This window comes from Poromitra crassiceps (genome assembly GCF_964638095.1).
Source record: "Poromitra crassiceps genome assembly, chromosome: 12".
NCBI classification, from domain to species: Eukaryota; Metazoa; Chordata; class Actinopteri; order Beryciformes; family Melamphaidae; genus Poromitra; species Poromitra crassiceps.
This window is the reverse complement of record NC_139632.1, coordinates 2,910,797-2,933,485: the sequence shown is the minus strand read 5'-3', so window position 1 is coordinate 2,933,485 and position 22,689 is coordinate 2,910,797. Positions and strand designations below refer to the sequence as shown.

The window sequence follows — 22,689 nt, the reverse complement described above, 5'->3', positions numbered from 1 at the left end:
TGGGTGGTGTTTTCCTGGCGCCGTTGGGGCTCCTGGATAAGGTGTGTATCGGCCCGCGGAGGAGGGACTGTTTGTTGCTCGCCATTGGTGCTGGTGGACTGGTCCCACTGTGGTCACAGGACAATGTGCAAAAGATGAATTGCTTTGGACATCTTTGTTTAACTAAAGGTCACTAGGTATAAGATGCTGAACATCATCCATTTAAATTGATGCATAAACACTCATGTCATTGGCTCATTGTACTCTCACTTCAAAGAATAAGGCAACATAAGTCATGCTTTGCTGCCACCTATTGACCAAACACGGTGATGCTCAAACCTGGGAGATCAGAGAAAAAACAAAATCCTATCCTGACCCTGTGCTTGTGTCCCCGTTCTCACCTGCTAGCAGACCTCCTGATGATCTTCATCCTGCTGCGCAGCTTGAAGCCACCAGGGGAGGAGGAGGGCCCTTCTTTCACTCCTTTGTAGCTTTTCTCGGAGGTCCAGTGGAAGGCGGAGCCACGACAGGCCCCTGTGGCCCCGCCCCCTCCTGCAGCTGCCCCAGAGGCACTCTGCCCCCCGGCCTTCCAACGGTAGCGGCTGCTGGGAGAGCTGCTGGAGGAGGAGGCTGCTGTCGCCTTTCTCAGTTTGGTGCCGTGAGCTGAAGCTGCTCGTAGCTTCTTGGTGGCGTCTCCCTTCTCCAAAGCTCTCTGAGCCAGAGCCAGGGCTTTGGGTGACAGCGGCTTTCGAGACAGCCTCGCTTGGCCTCCAGCGGCGGAGGAAACCCAGGTGTACTTGGAGGTCTTGGGGGCTCCGGTGACTAAACTAAGCCTTCGAGGTAACTTCTTCCCAGGGGTTCGCTTACCGATAGCGGAGGAGGTGGGGCTTGCACTGGAAACTCCTGCATTTGAGAGTGATGTTGTCGGGGCAGCACTCGTATCTTTCCCTGCGGCCTGAGTAATGGATTTAGCCTGCCTGGGCCCCCCCGTCCCTGCCATATCTTGGCTCTTCACCCAAGTGAACTTGGATTGTTTCAGATGAGCTGCTGCGCTCACTCGGGCCGGGCTGGTCTGAGACCCGGGCTTAAGGGAGATTTGTTGTGATTCGTTAGTGACATTACCAGCTGTGGAATCTGCAGGGTTTGCCATGACAGTTGACGGCGGTTTGGTCTCAGCGCTGGTTTTTCCCGACAGATGAGAAGTGATCTGTAAGTTGGAGCTGCTGTGCGCTTTGGCAGAGGTGGTGCTCTTGACTGAGGAGGAGGGCGCCTCTGAAGAACCACCGTCGGTTTCTCCTGGCAGGACCACGTCCCTCCTTTCAACTCTTTGTTGAAGATCTTGAGTCTGTCTGTGGGGATCTTGTTGTATACTAGAACCTCTTTTTCCAACTTCATGCCGAGACTCGGGTGCCCCCTTATGTATTTTTCTAGTATCTGTGGCTGCATTCATTGTAAGCCCGTATTTCTCTCCTGGATCGACCGCTGATGATAAAGTGGCAGTTGTATCAGTTGTGCTGTGGCCGGGCAGTGACGTGCTGTGAGATACGCCTGTCGCCGATCCGGAACTAGATAACGGTACAGAGGAGGAGGTAGAAGCTGAGGACTGTCCGATAGAAGACTGGGGGATCTTGTTACTCAGAGAGTAGGTCTTCCTCCAGTTTCCATGGGGCTGATGGGCATATGTTCTTCCTCCTCTGGAGCTATGTGGATGAATAACTGATGCATTTTGACCCCTGCCTCTGGCCGAAGTCTGTCTCACTGGATGTTCAGCTCCAGCAAAGGGGGTGTCGCCATGGACACTTTTGTGGTTATTGATTAGATCTGGGAATTAAAAAGGGGGCAATTCAGTTGTTCAGTAACTTGCAGATAGATCATGATAACAGGGAGAAGTAATGCTAGATTACCAAAACAAAGAGACCATGGGGGTTTTCCACAATGGAGGCGAAGAAGATATGGGCTGTTTGCAAATAACATAGCAAATAATTCTGAATGAATCAGTTCCACAAAGCCACATTACAGCTAGCGTGAATGTAATCACGCTACATCAGGTCTGGTTTGAACAATCAAGATAACTCCACGTTCACAACTTTAAAAGAAGTCGCGTTATAATGAAGAACAGACAGGGGGGGGTAAAGTAGAGCGCACGAACCCCAGAAACGTCAATTTACCCTTTAACCGTTACCTAAAGGTAATTAGCTTAGCTACTGCTAACATTTAGCTAACGTTAGCTCCCATGTGATTATCATTACAACGACGGGTTGTTTACATCCACATGACAGCTGGAATTTCCAAGTGCTCGCTGTTAAACCAACTGATCTCTACCTGCTGCATGTATAGCAGTATCGATGGTTTACACCAGCAACTTACTTTGGAGGAGATTGATTTGCCTTTTCAATGCTTCTCTCTCCTCCATGTTTACGTCTGTATATGTGTCGTCATCAAGCAGCGACGAAGAACGACAGGCGTCCGTTGTTGAGCCCACGAGACGGGCGTGAAGTGAGCAGGAATTTTCGTTTGGCCAGCAGGAATTTCATTTCCGGTTTAGTGATTCTGCCTTCAAAATAAAAGCATGATAAAGTTAAGTTAAGTAACTTAACTTAACTTAACATAATGAACATAAGAACACTAAGATGAATCTCTAGTCTAGTTTAATGTTTGAATGAAAATAGACCAGCAGAAAAAATACAAAGGAGACTGTGTACAGAAAACTCCTGCTGACCACTTCATGCTGGTCAATAGATGCCTCTCACAATGCTCTCATCTGATTTGCCTCTCGGAAGACATCAATATGAGAGATGATCAAGTAGGCCTAGGTGACCCATTAATATGCACAATGGATGGTGTGTGAATAGTAGGCACTTCTGCACATATGGCACTTGTGAACTTGTGAACAGACACACACATTACAGAACAGTAAAATAAGCCCATTTTTGAAGTTTTGTTAAAAAATGTAATTGTAATGCGTTGGGGCAAACTCAGTACAGTCACGTACATCAGTGGTCCCTATATCATGCCTAACTACTGGCTAGTAAAATGGGCTCATTTTACTGTTCTGTTGTAATGTGTGTGTCTGCCTCATTGATATGGGCAGACATTTCACAAGCCCATGAGCAGAAGTGCTATACTTTTCACATAACCACACCATCCATTGTGCATATTAATGGCGCACCCATACTTGATAATCTCTCCTATTGATGTCTTCCGAGAGGCAAATCAGGTGAGGCAGCTATTGACCAGCGTAAAGTGGTCAGCAGGAGTTTTCTGTACACAGTCTCCTTTATATTTGTTCTGCTGGTCTATTTTCATTCAAACATTAAACTAGAGCTTCATCTTAGTGTTCTTATGTTCATTATGTTGGGTGTCATAGGTACATTTCTACTTAAAATTTTATTGTAAAAATCGAACTTTATCGTGCCTTTATTCTGAAGGCAAAAAACTAAACCGGAAGTGAAATTCCTGCTCACTTCACGCTCTCGTATGCAGCTGTGTTGATATCCAAACGCATATTACAGCTTTTGCATTTACGATGGCTTTTGGCGACGCGAGACATTCTGGCTCAGCTACCTTCCACAAAAAGTTTCTTTCAATCTTGTAATCTACTAGCGAAGAATTGCCGTGTCATCATCACTGCTACCTGGACGGCGGCAGAGACTTTTGGCGGAAGCGTTTTACGTGCTTCGTAATCTGCCGATGACGCTGCTGCTGCTGCTGGCCCTGTTGAAATGAAAGGGGAAGTGAAACTTGACAGAGCAACAACTGGCCATTTGGAGACAAACAAGAAACTCAGAACTAGCTAGCATTTAGCTTACCCAGCCAAAGCAGGTAATGTTATAAACTTTAACATTTTCACAGGTTTGTTCTTTTGAATACATCCAGGGTTTGACAGTGTAAACGAATCATCTGAACTCAACTGTCTCTTGTTAGGTTAGTGTTTTTCAACGTTACTTTCATGAACGCTAGCTTTCACTAAATGTGCTGACGTATCTTTGATGTTATGTAGTGTGTTAGGGCGTGATCTGGATAATCGTTTGAACATGTTATTGTGATTATTTTGTGTTTCGTGTGTGTGTGTGTGTGTGTGTGTGCGTGTGCGTGCGTGTGCGTGTGTGTGTGTTTTGCTTCAGCAACATGGACTCACGGCGAGATCAGCAGCAGCGGTACTTTATCATAACAGAAACACCTGCCTACCTGGGATATATACATCCAGGCCGATTGTGTTACATCTCAGAGGGCAGATATACATCAATCCTGAAAAGAAACGACTCTGCCACAACGTTACCTGTCATCTGCATGGGCTCAACTATAGATACTCAACTCAACTTGAATGACATGGAGCAACTGAGTTCACCGGACTCTGAATTGCTGCAGGCCTTGGGAACGGACGGTGAGAGGCTGAAGTGGTACAAAGAGGAGCAGGCTCTCAGAAGCGCTCATAGCCTCACTAAGGGCACATCCGTGACTGTGACTGTGGAGGAAGGAGGAGAGAAGCTAAGGGGGATCATCCGCTACATTGGAGAGCAGACAACACCAATCTTTCCTGATCCCATATCAGGAGTGTTCTTTGGGATTGAACTGCAGGTATGACTTGAAATTGTTGTGATTTATGAATCGTGAAGATAAGCTTGTTTGTAATTGACAGCATGTTCACACATGGTGAGGTATAATTGAACTCGGGATGTAAGAGAGATTAACTCGGGGGTGATTGTGCTTCGTTCCCTCCAGGGGCCGGATAAAGGAAAAGGGTCAACCGATGGGACATACAGGTCCAAAACCCTCTTCAAATGTCCGAGAGATTGTGGCGTATTTGCCCCATTCTCCAGAGTCAGACCTGTGGTGCCGAGCTCTTTGTCGCCCGCAGTCCCTCAGCCCGCCCGACAGGCACAAACAGACCACCTGACCATAGGGGATAGGGTCACTTTCTTTATGGATGATCATTGTGGCCATGGGATGGTGATGCACCTGCAAGAGAGGGATGGGCAAGACTTTGTCTACATCTCCACAGTGAGTGATGATTTGCCTGTGGTATTTTTCAGTTGTTTAGTTTCAAGATTCAAGATCCTTCATTGTCATTGTCATTTTCACAACAACGAAATTGAAGTGCATCCTCTGCAGTGTCAAAGGTTAAAAAGGGAATATAAAAACAGTCACTAGACAGAGACAAGGACAACAAGGACAGACATCATATACAAAAATTGTAAACAAGACCCTGATAATAAATAGAAAGCAATCAGTCATTCAGTGTTCATTCTGGGCCTTCCTCCTATTGCACGTTGCCACGAGTTGCACTAAGGAACAGCAGCAAAAAAAAGGGGGGGGGGGGGGGTCAAAACGCCCCTCGTGCATCTAAACAGATTCAGATTCAGACAACTTGATTTATCCCAGAAGGGCAATTCAGTTTCACAGCCTACCCAATACCTTCAAAAGCTCACAGTGAGCTACAAACTTCAGACATGACAGGACGTAACGTAACAGCATGACATAACATAAACAAACAAATCATGTCAGAGATAACAGATCAGACTCATATAAACATGAACAAGAAATAAAAAGTATACATCTATTTCTATATGTAAAGACATGAGAACATGTATAAGAAATAAAAGATATATATCTATATATGTATGAACGAGCCTAACCTGTTGGTCACAGACAGGATACGTACAGCCTGTTGTGCGCTCATATAAGTGAAGGCATTCATTTAAATGAATGAATGACTACTGTCTGTGTTTAACAGCCTGACAGCTGAAGGGAAGAAAGACTTGGAGTACCGGTTAGTTATCCTAGTTATCCTGTCATACATAGACAGACACTGTGTGGGCATGTATGACTGTCATACATAGACAGACACTGTCAATAGAACTGGTTCCCTTGTATTTAGTGTTTTTTGGGCAATATTATCTACTCATATTCAGCCAAATGCTTCAGAACTCATTGGATGACTGGATGACTATGCTAGTTTGTCCAATTACTTTCGGTCCCTTCAAATGTAATTTTGGTCCCTTCAAATGTAATGTAATTACTATTTACTACACCAGCCACCTGCTTTACTACACCAGCCACCTGCTTTACTACACCGGTCACCTGCTTTACTACACAGGTAACCTGCTTTACTACACCAGCCACCTGCTTTACTACACCAGCCACCTGCTTTACCACACCGGCCACCTGCTTTACTACACCGGCCACCTGCTTTACTACACCGGCCACCTGCTTTACTACACCGGTCACCTGCTTTACCACACCGGCCACCTGCTTTACCACACCGGCCACCTGCTTTACTACACCGGCCACCTGCTTTACTACACCGGTCACCTGATTTACTACACCGGCCACCTGATTTACTACACCGGCCACCTGCTTTACTACACAGGTCACCTGATTTACTACACCGGTCACCTGCTTTACTACACCGGTCACCTGCTTTACTACACATGTCACCTGCTTTACTACACCGGTCACCTGCTTTGGATGTAAATACCCTCAAATTAAAGCTGGAAGTCTGCAGTTAAAGCACATCTTGATTGTAGTGGTGTACAGAGTGTAGTGTACAGAGTGTAGTGTACAGAGTGTAGTGGTGTACAGAGTGTAGTGGTGTACAGAGTGTAGTGGTGTACAGAGTGTAGTGTACAGAGTGTAGTGGTGTACAGAGTGTAGTGTACAGAGTGTAGTGGTGTACAGAGTGTAGTGTACATTGTAGTGGTGTACAGAGTGTAGTGGTGTACAGAGTGTAGTGTACAGAGTGTAGTGGTGTACAGAGTGTAGTGGTGTACAGAGTGTAGTGTACAGAGTGTAGTGGTGTACAGAGTGTAGTGTACATTGTAGTGGTGTACAGAGTGTAGTGGTGTACAGAGTGTAGTGTACAGAGTGTAGTGGTGTACAGAGTGTAGTGTACAGAGTGTAGTGGTGTACAGAGTGTAGTGTACATTGTAGTGGTGTACAGAGTGTAGTGTACAGAGTGTAGTGGTGTACAGAGTGTAGTGTACATTGTAGTGGTGTACAGAGTGTAGTGTACAGAGTGTAGTGGTGTACAGAGTGTAGTGGTGTACAGAGTGTAGTGTACAGAGTGTAGTGGTGTACAGAGTGTAGTGTACAGAGTGTAGTGGTGTACAGAGTGTAGTGTACAGAGTGTAGTGGTGTACAGAGTGTAGTGTACATTGTAGTGGTGTACAGAGCCAAACTGATGACGATTGTGTCCAATGTCCAAATATATATGGACCTCACTGTGCGCTTGATGTGCGCACATCATATCTGTCATTTGACGATGCAGTCACTTTGTACTCACCCTGACAGACATTCCGTCTCCTGTTGTGAAAACATTCGTAAAAAATATATAAAAATTCCACAATTTCTCCCAACTGGCGTGTGTTGTAACGGTAAAGAGTAACTTGATACTTTTCAATCATTAAGTATTGCTGCTCAACACGCAGTGAGGAGACTTAAAGGGATACACCAACTTTTTGGGAGTTTCGTCTATTTGCCATATCGCAAATTCATAACCAAGATACACAATGCCTTTCCCGTCGCTCTCGGCGTAATATACATATATTATACAGTGTAATAATACAGTAATAATATACAGTGAGCTACAGTCGTCAAGTTAGTTAGTATCGCCAATGAATTGGGGGAAACGGTACAGCCGTTCAAAGTCACCAAAAACGCATATTTCTAACGGTGCCAAAAAGCTCTATGTACATGCTGTGACTCGGATACTCAACACACGATGAAATAATAAATATAATAAAAATAATAATAATAAAAGTCAATACTAAAAATTTGAAACGGATACAATACTCATTTGCAACTGTATCAATATCAGCAGTGCTTTCTCTTAACTCATTGAGTGCCATGGACGAGTATGTTCGTCATTTCGTTTAGTAACGTAGAGTGCCAAGGACGAGTATGTTCGTCAATTGCGTTTTTTGACGGTGGGACGTGGATCAAAGCCTCAGGCATCTCCTGTACAAATATGGGAGCTATTGAAGGTGTATAACCTATTTTACAGACTCATTAGGTGGCGACAGTGCTCTCCAGATTACAGAGAGGTCCGGAAAACAGCAGGAAAAAGCTGTGATCAAAGAGAAACCGATGCATGCTGCAGCCAGAGCCATATAGATTGCTCTGTCTGCAGCTGACGTTGGCTGCGAACATCAGTCAATCCGCGCCCACAACTGAGCTCCTCTGCCTCTGTCTGTCTGTCTGTCTGCATATAGTTTCTCCACACGATTACCCGCCAGAAAGGCAGCACCCGACGCCGAAGGGCCAAACCTTTCCCTGCAGTCCGGTTTGGCATTTCCGTGTCGCGCTGGGAGCCGCCCGGCGCACAAAAACGGAGGCTCCGAAAATAGACTGGGTGCGTGTTAGGCTGTGTGTTAGTGTGGGGAGGAGTTTGCAGCTGAGGGGGGGAGAGGGGGGTGGGGCACGCAGGCACCACACAACTACACCACGTCACTACATCAGAAAATATTAGCTAGAGTCAGTGAATGTGCTTGAAATGCTTCATTTCACAAAAGGCTGAATATCTCAGATTATAATTTGAAACCTGTCTTTTTGCTCAAAACAACCTATCTTCTCCGGCTCATAACTAAAGAACGGAAAATGGTATCAATAAACTTTTTTTTGCAGATGATAGAAGAGAGTCTCATCGTTCTTTGTGCGTGTTCGGTGTTTACATAGTAATATCACACAATATTCTGTGGGCCTCGAGAAATCACTGAAAACGCTCTGAAACTCTGGCACTGGGAGCGTCCGTTCTCCAAAAGTGGCTGGCACTCAATGAGTTAATGAAAAATCAAACGTACCACCGATTTCTCCCTCCCTGTCATTGGTGGGTATCTTTTGCGTCAACAAGTTCAAAGTATTCTGATAGGCTGATGACTAGAGCAGGTGTAATCTGCTCAAAGGTCAACGTTTTTAATTCGTTTTATCAGGTCTAGATTGTGACGGTTTGACTTTCAGACTTACCCTTCTTTATTCTGTATTATTTTGTTAGGGGTGCCAGCCAGGTCTCTCTCCTAGCATTTAAGAGTTAAGTCAGGGTTGTGTCATTTGTAGTCTTACCAAACCTCACAAAGATACACACAAATCAACATGTACACCCTGCACATTGAATGAACAGAGTTCAACCCAGCAAGAACAAATACATTAAATGCAAACACAGAAACACTCAAATAATTTCAGACCACACCCAACAAACTCAGTTTCAGTATATATATTGTGCAAGAAAATAGTTCAGGGAAAAGTTCATTTCAGGTCCATATCCCTCAGTTCACACAGGTAATCCAGTCCAGGATTTACACCCGTCCCATCCAGTCAGTTCAATGGTTCATAGTACCACAAAAAAGAATCCATTCCATTTACAGGTTTTCTTTCCACAGGTTATGTGCTCCCAGCAAAAAAAGCCCTGGTGAAACAAGGAAATTACATTCAGTGCAATTCAATTCGATTCAGTTCAGCTTTTAAATACAACCCAAAACAAAGAATCCACAAAACCCTGTCAAGTAAGAATAGCTTTTCTCACTTACAGTCGGTCAGTCAGTCCAATATGCAGTCCGCGAATCCCGAATGGTTTTTGCTGCTGCGGGTGGGTGAGTGACGCTGGTTTCAGTGGCTTTGGGTTAACAGCGAGACAGCTGAAAGGAGAGCATCCGAGCAGAGAGGTAACAGAGTGATCTGGGAGAAAACAGAGTTTGTTGAAGGCTTCAGTGGCAGGTGGATAAACAGTGTGACCAGGTTTACTTTAAACAACCTTACTTTTTGTTTGCTGTCCCATCTGAGCGTGCTGCTCCGGCAGCGACGCACCTCTCGCTTTTTCCTCCTTCCTCCTCTCAGAAGAAAACTGAATGAACATATGCGGAAGGGAGTTGAATAATGGCGCGAACGGGAACGAATCTGTAGGTAGATGGGTGTATCCGGGGGTGTGTCTGTATCGTTGTGAAACTGGTCCAGGGACAAGTCTAGGTTGTCACAAGATTATGGAGAAGCGTCCGTCTGTCCGTCCATCTGTCTTTGTTTATTTTTGATGCCTCTTGATGTGTTGTCGTCATCCCGCCCCGTGGTATCGAGTATCGATATTTTCCCGGGTATCGGTATCGAAGTAGAAATCTAGTATTGTGACATCCCTATGATATATGCATGTCGTGTTAAAGTTGTGTGAACTGTCGCAGTTTTTAAAATGTAAACGGGGTCAGCCAGGTATTCATTGTTCTTTCTTGTTGACACTACAGGACACAGATGAGCACGGGAAGACGGGGGGCGAAGTTGAGGTTCCACTGGCCTGCGTCGCTATGGGGGAGGTGGTAACTGCAGGTTTGAGCCCTTTACATACAATAAAGTGTGAGGCTTTTTCCTACTTTTATAATCCAATTGATTAAAAATTTCCTTTTGTAATTAACTAGAGCCAGAGCACATGGACATTGAGACACCCTTGGCAGAACCAGATGTCAATGCTCACCACATGGGCCTGGGTGTGAACTCTTTGGTAGAAGTGGAATTGGGTGCTGGCAAATGCTATGGTACTATCCGCTGGATTGGCACTCTACCTGGTCGAGAGGAAACCATGGCTGGACTAGAGCTGGTAATCTCTATACTGATATCGTACTGTGCAGATTCAGAATGATATGGTACCTGCCTGCCCCCAAAATTGATTGATTTGTTTGTTTATTTTTGGAAAAATATGCTGAAATGTCAAACGTTCATGATATACATTTGGCACTGAATGAATTGTCTTCAAAGTGAAAACTGGATTGTTAGAACAGATTTTCAGGCTGTAAAGTCACGTGGAGTATGGCTGTAGTGGCCATACTCAATCATGATCCTATTGTACAAAAGAACAATCTTCTAGATGTATTGCTGGTTCACTCTCTCTGATTTGGTTTTGATGGTTTGATGTTTAAGTGCTAACCAAAACTGAATATACTGTATCCTGTATATCTTGTGGTCTTACTCTAGTAACTCTAGATCTTTGTATTTCTCTCTTCAGGAGGACAAGAAAGGAGTCAGTGATGGTACCTTTAAGAATGAGCGCTTGTTCCACTGTGCTCCCAGACAAGCTCTTTTTGTCAAGCTGGCCTCATGCCACCCTGACTCACGCTTTCACAACCAACCAGCCGATCACAGTGAGAAGATTCCAGGTGACAATCTGATTGCTCAGCCGTTTGTTTTCTTGTGTTCAGACATAAGTTTAGAGATGTTTTTTATTTACCTTGACAGTTTCGACGAGTCAACTCTCGTCTTCTTCAGAAGCAGTCGCACTGACAGCTGGGTATGACGTGTCAACCAGTTGCTTTTCAGCAACTGGCGATGTGCCCAGCTGAGCTGCCAGCCCGGCCACGCCCACTATGACGTGTCATGGCCGGACCGACAGACCCAACAGCCCCGCCGGGCACATCGCCCGTTGTTCTCTGGAGTAGAGTATCCCAGGTGCGGGAGAGCATGTAGGCCCCCTCGTCCCTGTTGATGGTGCCCTCGGCACGTCTCCTAATTTCCATAGCCTCCTTGATCCAACGCTTGTATTTTGCTGATTGCTCAGCCTTTTTTTTTTTTTTTTTTTACTTTTTACTTTTTACATTTTAATTTGAGAGTCCACATGTGACGCTGGATGATGGGGTGGCAGGAGACACTCGGCATGTGACGCTGGAGGCTGCCAGTGGGGGGCACTGCTGCCGTGGCTATGGAACAGCAGTCGGTGGACCCGCTGATTGAAGCACTGATTGGGGCAATGTGAGGACGAGGAACGTTAACAGAGGCCAGTTCAGTCTCATCTGATGTTAGACACACATAGGGCTTTCACACCGGCAGGGCTCCGTGCCGGTTCCGGTTCCAGAACCCTAATCTGAACCGGCTGGCGTGTTCAGACCGAAAAAATGATTGGTTCGGAACCTGAAAAGTTGGTTCTCAGCGGAACCAAAAAATAGTTGGTTTTCCTTGGGAACCGTGCCATCATCAGTGGGCGTGTCTCATTCTAGGCTGTGAAAACGAGCAGGAAGGAGAAGAAGGCAGTGACAACATGGAGAAAAATAATTTGCAGTGGTCTCCTGAGGAAACCAAATGTTTAGTGGCGATTTGGGCATCTACCGAATCTCAAGAAAAGCTAGAAAGCAGTACAAGAAAGAGCAAGTCATATGCTGAACTTGCAGAAGAGATGACCAAGGCTGGGTTCACTCGAACGCCAGACCAAATAATTAATAAACTTAAAAAAATAAAAATAAACTGAAGAAGGACTACCGAATAATGTCCTCCCACTTTGGTTCCGCTTAAACTGGTGTGAACACGGGCTGGTTCGCCAGAAAGCACCAAGGTTCTGAGACTCCAGAACGGAGCCAGAACCAGAACCGTGTCTGTCTGAAAGCGCTAACAGAGGCCAGTTCAGACTCATCTGACGTTAGACACACAGAGGCCAGTTCAGTGGTCAGACCCGAGATCACCCCAGGAACCTCCACTGCAGACCGGATTGGACTAGTACACTGTTCCCGCCCGATAAGGAGACGCAAGAAGCAATACCGGTGTCTGGATAGAGTGCATGGTGTCTGGATAGAGTGCATGGTGTCTGGATAGAGTGCATGGTGTCTGGATAGAGTGCATGGTGTCTGGATAGAGTGCATGGTGTCTGGATAGAGTGCATGGTGTCTGGATAGAGTGCATGTCTGGATAGAGTGCATGGTGTCTGGATAGAGTGCATGGTGTCTGGATAGAGTGCATGGTGTCTGGATAGAGTGCATGGTGTCTGGATAGAGTGCATGGTGTCTGGATAGAGTGCATGGTGTCTGGATAGAGTGCATGGTGTCTGGATAGAGTGCATGTCTGGATAGAGTGCATGGTGTCTGGATAGAGTGCATGGTGTCTGGATAGAGTGCATGTCTGGATAGAGTGCATGGTGTCTGGATAGAGTGCATGGTGTCTGGATAGAGTGCATGGTGTCTGGATAGAGTGCATGGTGTCTGGATAGAGTGCATGGTGTCTGGATATAGTGCATGGTGTCTGGATAGAGTGCATGTCTGGATAGAGTGCATGTCTGGATAGAGTGCATGGTGTCTGGATAGAGTGCATGGTGTCTGGATAGAGTGCATGGTGTCTGGATAGAGTGCATGGTGTCTGGATAGAGTGCATGGTGTCTGGATAGAGTGCATGGTGTCTGGATAGAGTGCATGTCTGGATAGAGTGCATGGTGTCTGGATAGAGTGCATGTCTGGATAGAGTGCATGGTGTCTGGATAGAGTGCATGGTGTCTGGATAGAGTGCATGTCTGGATAGAGTGCATGTCTGGATAGAGTGCATGTCTGGATAGAGTGCATGGTGTCTGGATAGAGTGCATGGTGTCTGGATAGAGTGCATGTCCGCCTATTCAGGATGGCAGCCGCTCACTCAACGCAGCGGAGTGAGAGTGAACGAGAGTCTGGCTCTTTCAAACCCGTAATGAACTCTAAAGCAGCCATCTTTGCCTTCTCTGTATGTGTTGGTGTCTTTCTGAGCTTATGTGTTTGTGTTCCTTCAGACCACAGCAGCACATGGAAGCTGGAAACTGTTGCTCCCGTCAACACTGAGCAGGTGAACCAGGTTCTGATCGGACGAATGAAGGGAATCCAAGGCCACTGTAACTCCTGCTACATGGACGCTGCCCTCTTCAGGTTAGCAGGCTCAAAAATCCGGGCGGCCATCGAATTTCAAATGCCTCGTCCATATTATTCAGCCATTACTTACAAAATCTTTCAGATCAAAATAAGCGAGGCTTTCTGTAGCTCCAGACCAAACAAACTCTTGACATTGACTGTATATCTCACTATATATTCTCCTAACAACAAGCTGGTTTAGTGGACGTACATGCATGATGGGCTGGAGCTGAGGCAGGCCCAGCTGCCAGCTGAAGACACCTTGGTCGATACTGGTGACCGATCAGTCACTTAATGTAGGCACAGACAGTTAGGAAAATAGGGTCCAGGTTGAAAAATGGCTAAGTTCTCCTTTGACCTGTGGTGATGCTTCATGTCATACCTCTTGTTTCTCCCTGTCCCTGTAGTTTGTTCTCTTGCTCCTCCGTGCTGGACTCCATCCTGTTTAAATCAACAGAGCCTCAAGATGCCCCGATTCAGAGCACCCTGCTCCATGACATCGTCAACCCCCTCCGCAGGTGGCTGTTTTACAAAACATTCTTATTTTTGACTTTTTGAGACAAAGGTCAAGGTCAAGCTTCACTTTATTCTCCCCCTAGGGGAAATTAGTTTTGCAGCAGGATACAGAATACAATTTTTTTTTTAATACAACAACATACACAGTAAAAAAACAAGGAGCCAGAGCAGGGAATGATATTTCAAACCGAATTGCACAACAAATATAAGAAAAGGAATGCAAAATGCAGAGTAAAAAGTGCAATGTGCATAATAATGAAAAAATGAGTACGGCGGAGAGCTAATTGCTATTAAGCATGTTGATGGCGCTATGGATGAAAGAGACATGAAATCTCTCTCCTCTTATGTATTCATAAATATACTGTATGTGTCTACTAACTATAACTTTGCCTCTGATCCATGTGCAGTACGGGCTTTGTGGAAGGGCAGCACATTATGAAGCTTCGGCGGCAGCTGCAGAAACATGGCTACAGCCACTCCTTCACTACTGATGAGAAGGGTAAATGTTCTACAGTTAGATGGAAGCTTTAATGCCAGGGATTTTTGGTCGGTTTATCTTCTATAACTGGATGTGACCGATGTCTTTCAGATCCAGAGGAGTTCCTCATTGTCATCATGCAGCACATTCTCGCCCTGGAGCCTCTACTCAAACTGTACTGTGACAGCAGAACTACCAATGTCTGCTTACTTATATCAGCTAATTGGCCCGTTTAAAGTTGAATTTGACACATTTTGTGAAACAGATATGAAGGTTATTTGAAGATGCTGTTGATTTTCAGTCTTGGCTGTACACTTTAGTTTATGTAGAGTTGATTGTGTATAAGGCATTTCCCATTGGATAGCTTGATTCTAATGCTTTTTGTTATGATCATCCTCCTGCCCATTTCCGTTCTTGCCTTCTCCCCTCAGCTCAGCAGGTGGTAAAGTGCAGGAGAGTTATTGCTACCAGATCTTCCTGGACCAGAACCACAGCCTGGTGCTGCCAACAGTCCAGCAGCTACTGGAGCACTCTTTCCACAGCGCCGGGCTCAAACTGGCTGAGGTGGGATTACTTGACATTCTGTTCATATTGTACTGCCAATACTTATATAACACTATATATATGTATGTATATATATATATGTATGTATGTATGTATGTATATATATATATATATATATATATATATATATATATATATATATACTGTATATATATATATACTGTGTATATATATATATATATATATATATATATATATACTGTATATATACTGTATATATATATATACTGTGTATATATATATATATATATATAACTATATATAACACTGCCAATCAAGGTCAAGCTGCAACTCATGTTATTCCTCATGTTTAATACATCTTTTCATGAAATGATTACAACTTTGATTTGTAGATTAACAATGGAAGTTCCAAGCAAATTTTCATTTAAGTGCAAGCTTTCAGTCGAACAAGACCCCCTGCAAGGCATACCAGGCAGGCAATGGAGACAAAGAAAAACATATATATATATATATATATATATATATATATATAATTATGCATATGAATTCACTCACAAAGTAAAAAAAAAATGCTAATAATTTTGCACTCTGACTTTTGGATCTTATATTTGACCTTCTAGAGCTTCTTGGTACTTTAAGCAGCAGCCTCATGCTGTCGTTATAAGCCACCGTGAGTCGTCTGATGCTGCCTTGCCTGTAGCGACACCACAAGTGGGCAGTATAGAGCGGTGTGCAAAATGCTGTGAAGAGAGAGATCTTCACAGCTTCTGAGCACCCGCTAAGTTTACGGCACAGAATGTTCGCTTGAGCATACAGCTTCCAGCACTGCCTACATCATGTCCTTATCATCACATGGGTCATTTGAGATGCTATGGCCCAAATAGTTGATCTCACTGCACACACTAAGGGCAGTGCCAGACAGATAGAAGTCAGGAAAGGTTGCTTGTTTGTCTTCCCTACTTCAGATAGTCACGTTACTCTTTTTAGCATTGTATTTTATGTCAAAATCAAAACCATATTGAGAGCATATTTTCAGAATCTGTTGAAGACAGCAATTATAGACAACATTAATTAGGATCACCAGATCATCTGCATACATTAGGTGATTAATTAGCAAGTCACCAACCATACATCCTGTATTACAACATGCATTTAAAATCAGCGAGAGATCGTTCAGATGAAAATGTAAAAGAACAGGAGACAGATTTCCGCCCTGGCGCACCCCATTGGTCACCAGATGTTGACTCCTCGTCTGGTGAGGATACCAGAAGGCCAGGATTCTAACTAAGAATCTAGGAACCCCTCTTTGACACAATTTTAAAAATAGTTGTTCGTGATTAATACTATCAAACGCTTTCGAGGTGTCAATAAAACACACAAACATTGTGGAATTTTACTATTATATTTATCCAAAATTTCCTTGAGAGCAAAAATACACATATCAGTGCCGTGCTTACGTTTAAAGCCAAATTGGTTGTCAGTAGTCAAGATGTACTACTGCAGCCTGTTACAGCAGCGCAACGTAAGTTCTGTCTTAAGTTAGGGTGTAAAGTCCACACTAACTGCTACGTTCAAACTAGTTAGTTTGACACTAAAGTTGTGTCTTTGTTTAGTTGCACCACGGAGACGTAAGGTACATCTTGACTAGTAGTCCTTAAACCTCACACTAGCCAAAATAGTGTCGCAGAAAATGACGTGTACAGTATCTGTGACCAATCAGTGAAAAGCACGGTGGAAACGGTGTTTATTTACCGTTGTTTAATTAAGTGGAGTGAAAACACTCGGGCCATGTTGCCCACCGCAAATTAGTGCTTTCATATTTCATCAACACTAACCAAATGAGAACGTTATTGAGTAACGTTTGTTTACATTACATTAAATTACGTCATTTAGACGCCTTTATCCAAAGCGACTTACAATAACACGTTTAGGTTCATAATAGGCTACTGTTAATGTTTATCTGTGAGCTCTTCATCAGCATTGTAGGCTAATTTACGACCATCCATAGGTGTAACATTTAAGTTCTAACTTATGCCTACGTTGTAACTATTTCACTTGGTGCAACCCAAATATGTTTAGTAGTGCGTAAACTCGGCCTTAGTGAGACTTTACGCTCAAACTAGGTTACATTTCAACTTACGGACAGCTGGTGCAACCCACTGCTGGAGTCTACTCAGTAGAATTGCCTCCAACACTTTGGATAAGATGCTGGCTAAGATGCTAGCATTATGTAATGACGTAATGCTAAGGCTAAGATGCTAGCATTATGTAATGACGTAATGCTAAGGCTAAGATGCTAGCATTATGTAATGACGCAATGCTAAGGCTAAGATGCTAGCATTATGTAATGACGTAATGCTAAGGCTAAGATGCTAGCATTATGTAATGACGTAATGCTAAGGCTAAGATGCTAGCATTATGTAATGACGTAATGCTAAGGCTAAGATACTAGCATTATGTAATGACGTAATGCTAAGGCAATTGGCCTGTCATTATCTGCTATTTTTAACTTACCCACTTTGTCTTTAATGACCGGCACTAGTAAGACAGAAAGGATAGAATCGGGTAAAATGCCATGTACAAATAAACTAGTAAAACACAGCAACCAAAGGACAGAGTTTCTGACGTGGCAAGTTGAAGATGTTCCGCTGTGATGTTGTCCAAAGCACAGGCCTTATTGTCCCCTAGCTTCAATACTGCTTCATGGACTTCAAGGGGAGGGAAATCACATCATCATTCAAATCAACATGATCACATCATCATTCAAATCAACATGATCCACTACAACAGATGAACAACTCATAATACTGTTTCTGCCATAACAGTGAAATTGCATCAGAACCACTCACACCATCTATATTTGATGGAAGAGATGTTTTGTAATTATTGATCACTTTTATTTCTTTCCAGAAATAATTTACATTATTGTTTTGTAACTTGCCTTGCCAGTGAATCTGACCTCCATAGTATTTTAATTTATTTTAATAAAACGAAGGGCACACTTAAAATTAGCATTGGTGCGTTTCTTATTGTCAAACGAAGAGCCATGTTTACTTGCCTTGCCTTGAACTGAGAGTAACATTTAATTCAATTAAACCAGATCTACGATCTATTGTTTCTGTCATCCCAGTTGATGCCAATCTCTGCAACTAATATCACATTTGTTTTTCGCTGTTATCAGAAGGGATTCGATTTCCTTCATCTGTGACAAACACTGCCTGTCTGTTCTGTTGGTGATATCCCTGTAGATGGTGCTGTTGGCCAATTTTGTATGCCCATCCTCATTATCTCCTAGATTGATTGTATTGTGCTATTCCCATTCAGTTGTCTTCTAATTGCAGGTGCCCTCCTGCCTCATCCTCCAGATGCCTCGCTTTGGGAAGAAATTCAAGATGTTTGACAAGATCATTCCCTCTCTAGAGCTGGACATCACTGACCTCCTCTCAGAAGGTAGTGTAACATTAAACACACAGGAAGCACACACACACACACGCACACACACACACACACACAGAAACACAAATGAACCAAGAGAATACAATATTTAGTGTGTGTTTCAGGTCCTCAGCAGTGCATGATGTGTGGACAGCTGGCCCATGAGGAGTGCATGGACTGTTTTAAAGATCCCATTTTCAGCCAGACAGGATTCAAACTCTTCTGCAAGAAATGTTCTTCTCAGGTGTGCAGTGGTGGTGTTGTTTTGGTGTGGGACACCCAAGTGATTTCATACATCTTTGGCACCTCGAGGCGTGTTCCAGATGACGTGTTTTTGTACGCATGCATGTATTTCTCTCCAGGTGCACTCTCATCCCCAGCGGCTGTCCCATCGGCCGACCCCCCTGGAGATGCCGGAGGGTTTCCGTGGACGCGGCGCGCCTCACTGCCTGGCCAGAGACAAGCTGGAGCTGTTCGCCGTGCTGTGCATCGAGACGAGCCACTACGTCTCCTTCATCAAGCACGGGCCGCAGAGCCGAGACTGGATCTTCTTTGACAGCATGGCCGACAGAGTAGGCGAGTGGTTTGCGTTCAGATGAGTGTTTTTGATGACAGGCATACTGTGGCTTGTTGATTCTTCATACACTTGGCTCACTTCTCCACTCTGTGCGCTTTTGTCAGGGGAGACAGACGGCTTCAACATCCCCGAGGTGCAGGCCTGTCCTGAGGTGGCCATGTACCTGGACATGTCCCTCGCAGAGCTGGCCAATCAGGTGCCTCGGGACATGAAAGGTGTGGCCAAGCGTCTCTTCTGTGATGCCTACATGTACCTGTACCAGAGCAGTAGCATGTCCCTTTATCGCTGAGGGCAGGAATGGGGGGGGGGGGTTATTACCATGGGAAACCCACAGCTTTTTGATTGTACACATTGACAATAAGCAAATTATACTTATAATATACTAGCATCCTGCTGTTGCCTTTGCTGTTCATGTAAATGCACTGTTGCCCATCTTGTAAAAATGTTTGAAACTGCACCTAATGTGTAGTATTTTTACCTAGTATTGGGAAAGTAAAATTAGATTTGAATAATTTGTAGTAATTTTGTCCAACTTGACACATACTGTAGCACAACTGACATATTGATTGCTTATTCATTTTGAATCCATTGTCATTAATATATCTTGTTAGTTGCTATTGTTTCTGAATACAACAAATAAGAAAAAATAAATAAACTACCACACACATTACTTGTGTTGTCATTATTTAAAGAATGTGAGATAGATTTCCTGCATATTTAGATGCATCATACAGACCCCAGTCAGAATACCCACAGCAGTTGCTGTAGCTAATGGGGAGCCTAATGAACTAAACTAAATCTCATCTTTATTGAGAGATATCTTGGGCAAAATGTGCACATAAAAAAGCCAATACCATGCCTTAAAATAATCAAATGCAATGATGGGAATACGGTACTTGCTTTGAGTAGTTTTTCTTTTCTGAGAGTTAACCGAATGCTGTCATCAATATGACCTTGGTTCAGATCATCATGTACTGCTTGCTTCCCTCCATCCTGATGTTCTGCTGTCAGATCAGCATTAGAAGCATCATCCAGACTGAGTGAGTGATGGGGACATGAAGCAGCAAGGCATTCCTCACATCCAGCTTTCAAAAGGTGGACCAGTGCTCATGCATAAAAGATCAATGCAGCTGTGAGATTTGTTGGATAGGGAAATGTCATGTTGGTTTAACGGCCGAACGAAAGGGCTCACTGCTGCACAGGGCCACAGGTGAGGAGTATGCGTGCTGTGTGTGTGTCTGCATGCCTCTGCATTTGTGGGCCAACTTCCAAAGGGAAAATCTGTATAGGCTACTCTAGTGTGTGTGTTCGCTTGCTTGCAACAATTGCCTGTGAGCACATAAAGCGGCATGCATATTCATGACTCATACAATGAGTTACTTCATTTGGGCCATAAAAGAAAATGTGGTAACGCTTTAGAATACAGCCCGCAAATGAGCATGTAGTTATAGTATAACTACAGGGTACAAGGAGTGTAGTTATAGTATACTACGGGGTACAAGGAGTGAATTTAAACTTTAACTAGAGGGTAACAAGATATGTAGTTATAGTATAACTACGGGGTACCACACTAGTTATAGTATAACTACTACGGGGTACAAGGAGTGTAGTTATAGTATAACTACGGGGTACAAGGACTGTAGTTATAGTATAACTACGGGGTACAAGGAGTGTAGTTATAGTATAACTACGGGGTACCACACTGTAGTTATAGTATAACTACGGGGTACAAGGAGTGTAGTTATAGTATAACTACGGGGTACAAGGAGTGTAGTTATAGTATAACTACGGGGTACAAGGAGTGAATTTAGAGGGTAACAAGATCTGTACTTATAGTATAACATTGACAGTGGTGGTGTAGTCAGGAATGTCATACCGAACCGACCTGGATAGCTAGGCTTAGATAGTGAGGTAATATGCATTTGTGCGGTGGTAGCATGGAGGGGGGTGTTTCCAGGACGCTGGATTACACCGTTAAGCCTTCTTGAGGTGTCGTGGGCCTAACTTAACGAAACGTCGGTGAAGGAAGGTGCCCACTTGAAAACCCCAATGACATGCTTCATACTGCTGTTGGCTAGGGTAGGTAACTGGTGATTTGTGTCTTGTTTATTAGTTTGTTAGCCTGTTAGCTTGTTTTATTCTGGATTGGGCTTCTAAATGTGTTTTTCCTTGGATTTTGGCACAAGGGATAGTAACATCTTGTCCTGTGTATTAATTAATAACTATGGGGTACCACACTGTAGTTATAGTATAACTACGGGTAGTTATACAGTGCATGGTTAACTCATGAAACAGCACAACACAGTGCATGGTTACATCATGAAACAGCACAACACAGTGCATGGTTAACTCATGAAACAGCACAACACAGTGCATGGTTACATCATGAAACAGCACAACACAGTGCATGGTTACCTCATGAAACAGCACAACACAGTGCATGGTTAACTCATGAAACAGCACAACACAGTGCATGGTTACCTCATGAAACAGCACAACACAGTGCATGGTTACATCATGAAACAGCACAACACAGTGCATGGTTACCTCATGCAACAGCACAACAGTGCATGGTTAACTCATGAAACAGCACAAGACAGTGCATGGTTATCTCATGCAACAGCACAACACAGTGCATGGTTACATCATGCAACAGCACAACACAGTGCATGGTTAACTCATGAAACAGCACAACACTGCATGGTTACCTCATGAAACAGCACAACACAGTGTATGGTTACCTCATGCAACAGCACAACACAGTGCATGGTTAACTCATGAAACAGCACAACACAGTGCATGGTTACCTCATGAAACAGCACAACACAGTGCATGGTTACATCATGAAACAGCACAACACAGTGCATGGTTACCTCATTAAACAGCACAACACATGGTTACATAATGAAACAGCACAACACAGTGCATGGTTACCTCATTAAACAGCACAACACAGTGCATGGTTACATAATGAAACAGCACAACACAGTGCATGGTTACCTCATGCTTTGCTTATCACAGTTCTAAGCCTTTACAGTGAGATTCATATCGTGGCTGCTTTTCAGAGCTCTGTGTCTATTACACTTAATATCACAACTAATGTCTGCTTTGAAGCTGCTTCTGACTCCCGTCAACCTTAACTCTCTCAAAAATATCAGACAGGACTCGCATGATCTAAATACTCTCCAAGGATTCTCACGTTGACGTGTCACGACATGGCAGTCTCTCTCTCTCATCTGTTTTTTTAAGGATGGCTTCTTGGATATTTGTCTTCATTCATGATGCTTTTGATCATGTTGTCCCCTGTGTTTCTCCGTCCCCTGTGATCAGCTCAGTGAGTGACCTCTACACCAGTCATGTGCCATGTAGTGCTGCTGTGTGTTGAGTGAGCAGTAAGCCTACCCGAGAGCACGGCCGGCTACAGCAGCTTCTTACTCAACCCTGCAACTCAACAAACTAGTCTGTTCCTTTAATCCAACATGTGCAGCATTTTTACAAGCTTGCATCATAGGCAAAATAAAGTAGGCTACAGATGGTGTGTGTGTGTGTGTGTGTGTGTGTGTGTGTGTGTGTGC

The 22,689-nt window shown here is 44.0% G+C and overlaps 2 protein-coding genes across 3 annotated transcripts in view; one reads left to right on the top strand and one right to left on the bottom strand.

Moving 5' to 3' along the window:
- zc3h3 (zinc finger CCCH-type containing 3) overlaps window positions 1–2,393 on the bottom strand; it is a 159,463-nt gene extending 157,070 nt beyond the window's left edge. For both annotated transcript variants that reach the window (XM_083646990.1, XM_083646991.1), the window contains exons 1-3: window positions 2,347–2,393; window positions 381–1,800; window positions 1–107 (exon numbers count right to left, since the gene is read on the bottom strand). The exon at window positions 1–107 is cut by the window's left edge and continues 63 nt beyond it. In XM_083646990.1, coding sequence (XP_083503116.1) covers window positions 1–107; window positions 381–1,800; window positions 2,347–2,392 — 1,573 coding nt within the window. In that variant the 5' untranslated portion in view covers window position 2,393. The remainder of the gene's footprint in view (window positions 108–380; window positions 1,801–2,346) is intronic.
- A 1,133-nt stretch (window positions 2,394–3,526) lies between these two features.
- cyldl (cylindromatosis (turban tumor syndrome), like) lies at window positions 3,527–19,770 on the top strand. The gene is made up of 15 exons (XM_083647837.1): window positions 3,527–3,801; window positions 4,104–4,557; window positions 4,702–4,980; window positions 10,203–10,284; window positions 10,374–10,552; window positions 10,958–11,108; window positions 13,469–13,601; window positions 13,991–14,101; window positions 14,507–14,598; window positions 14,689–14,752; window positions 15,009–15,141; window positions 18,444–18,552; window positions 18,663–18,781; window positions 18,900–19,113; window positions 19,219–19,770. The coding sequence occupies exons 2-15, from the start codon at window positions 4,108–4,110 to the stop codon at window positions 19,401–19,403; spliced, it is 2,301 nt and encodes a 766-aa protein (XP_083503963.1). The 5' UTR covers window positions 3,527–3,801; window positions 4,104–4,107; the 3' UTR covers window positions 19,404–19,770.
- Window positions 19,771–22,689: the final 2,919 nt, after the last annotated feature.

Coding starts and splice junctions, on each gene's coding strand:
- cyldl (XM_083647837.1), top strand. CDS start 4,108: ATGGACTCACGGCGAGATCAGCAGCAGCGGTACTTTATCATAACAGAA. Junction 4,981..10,202: donor ACTTTGTCTACATCTCCACA/GTGAGTGATGAT, acceptor TTGACACTACAG/GACACAGATGAGCACGGGAA. Junction 18,782..18,899: donor GCAAGAAATGTTCTTCTCAG/GTGTGCAGTGGT, acceptor ATTTCTCTCCAG/GTGCACTCTCATCCCCAGCG.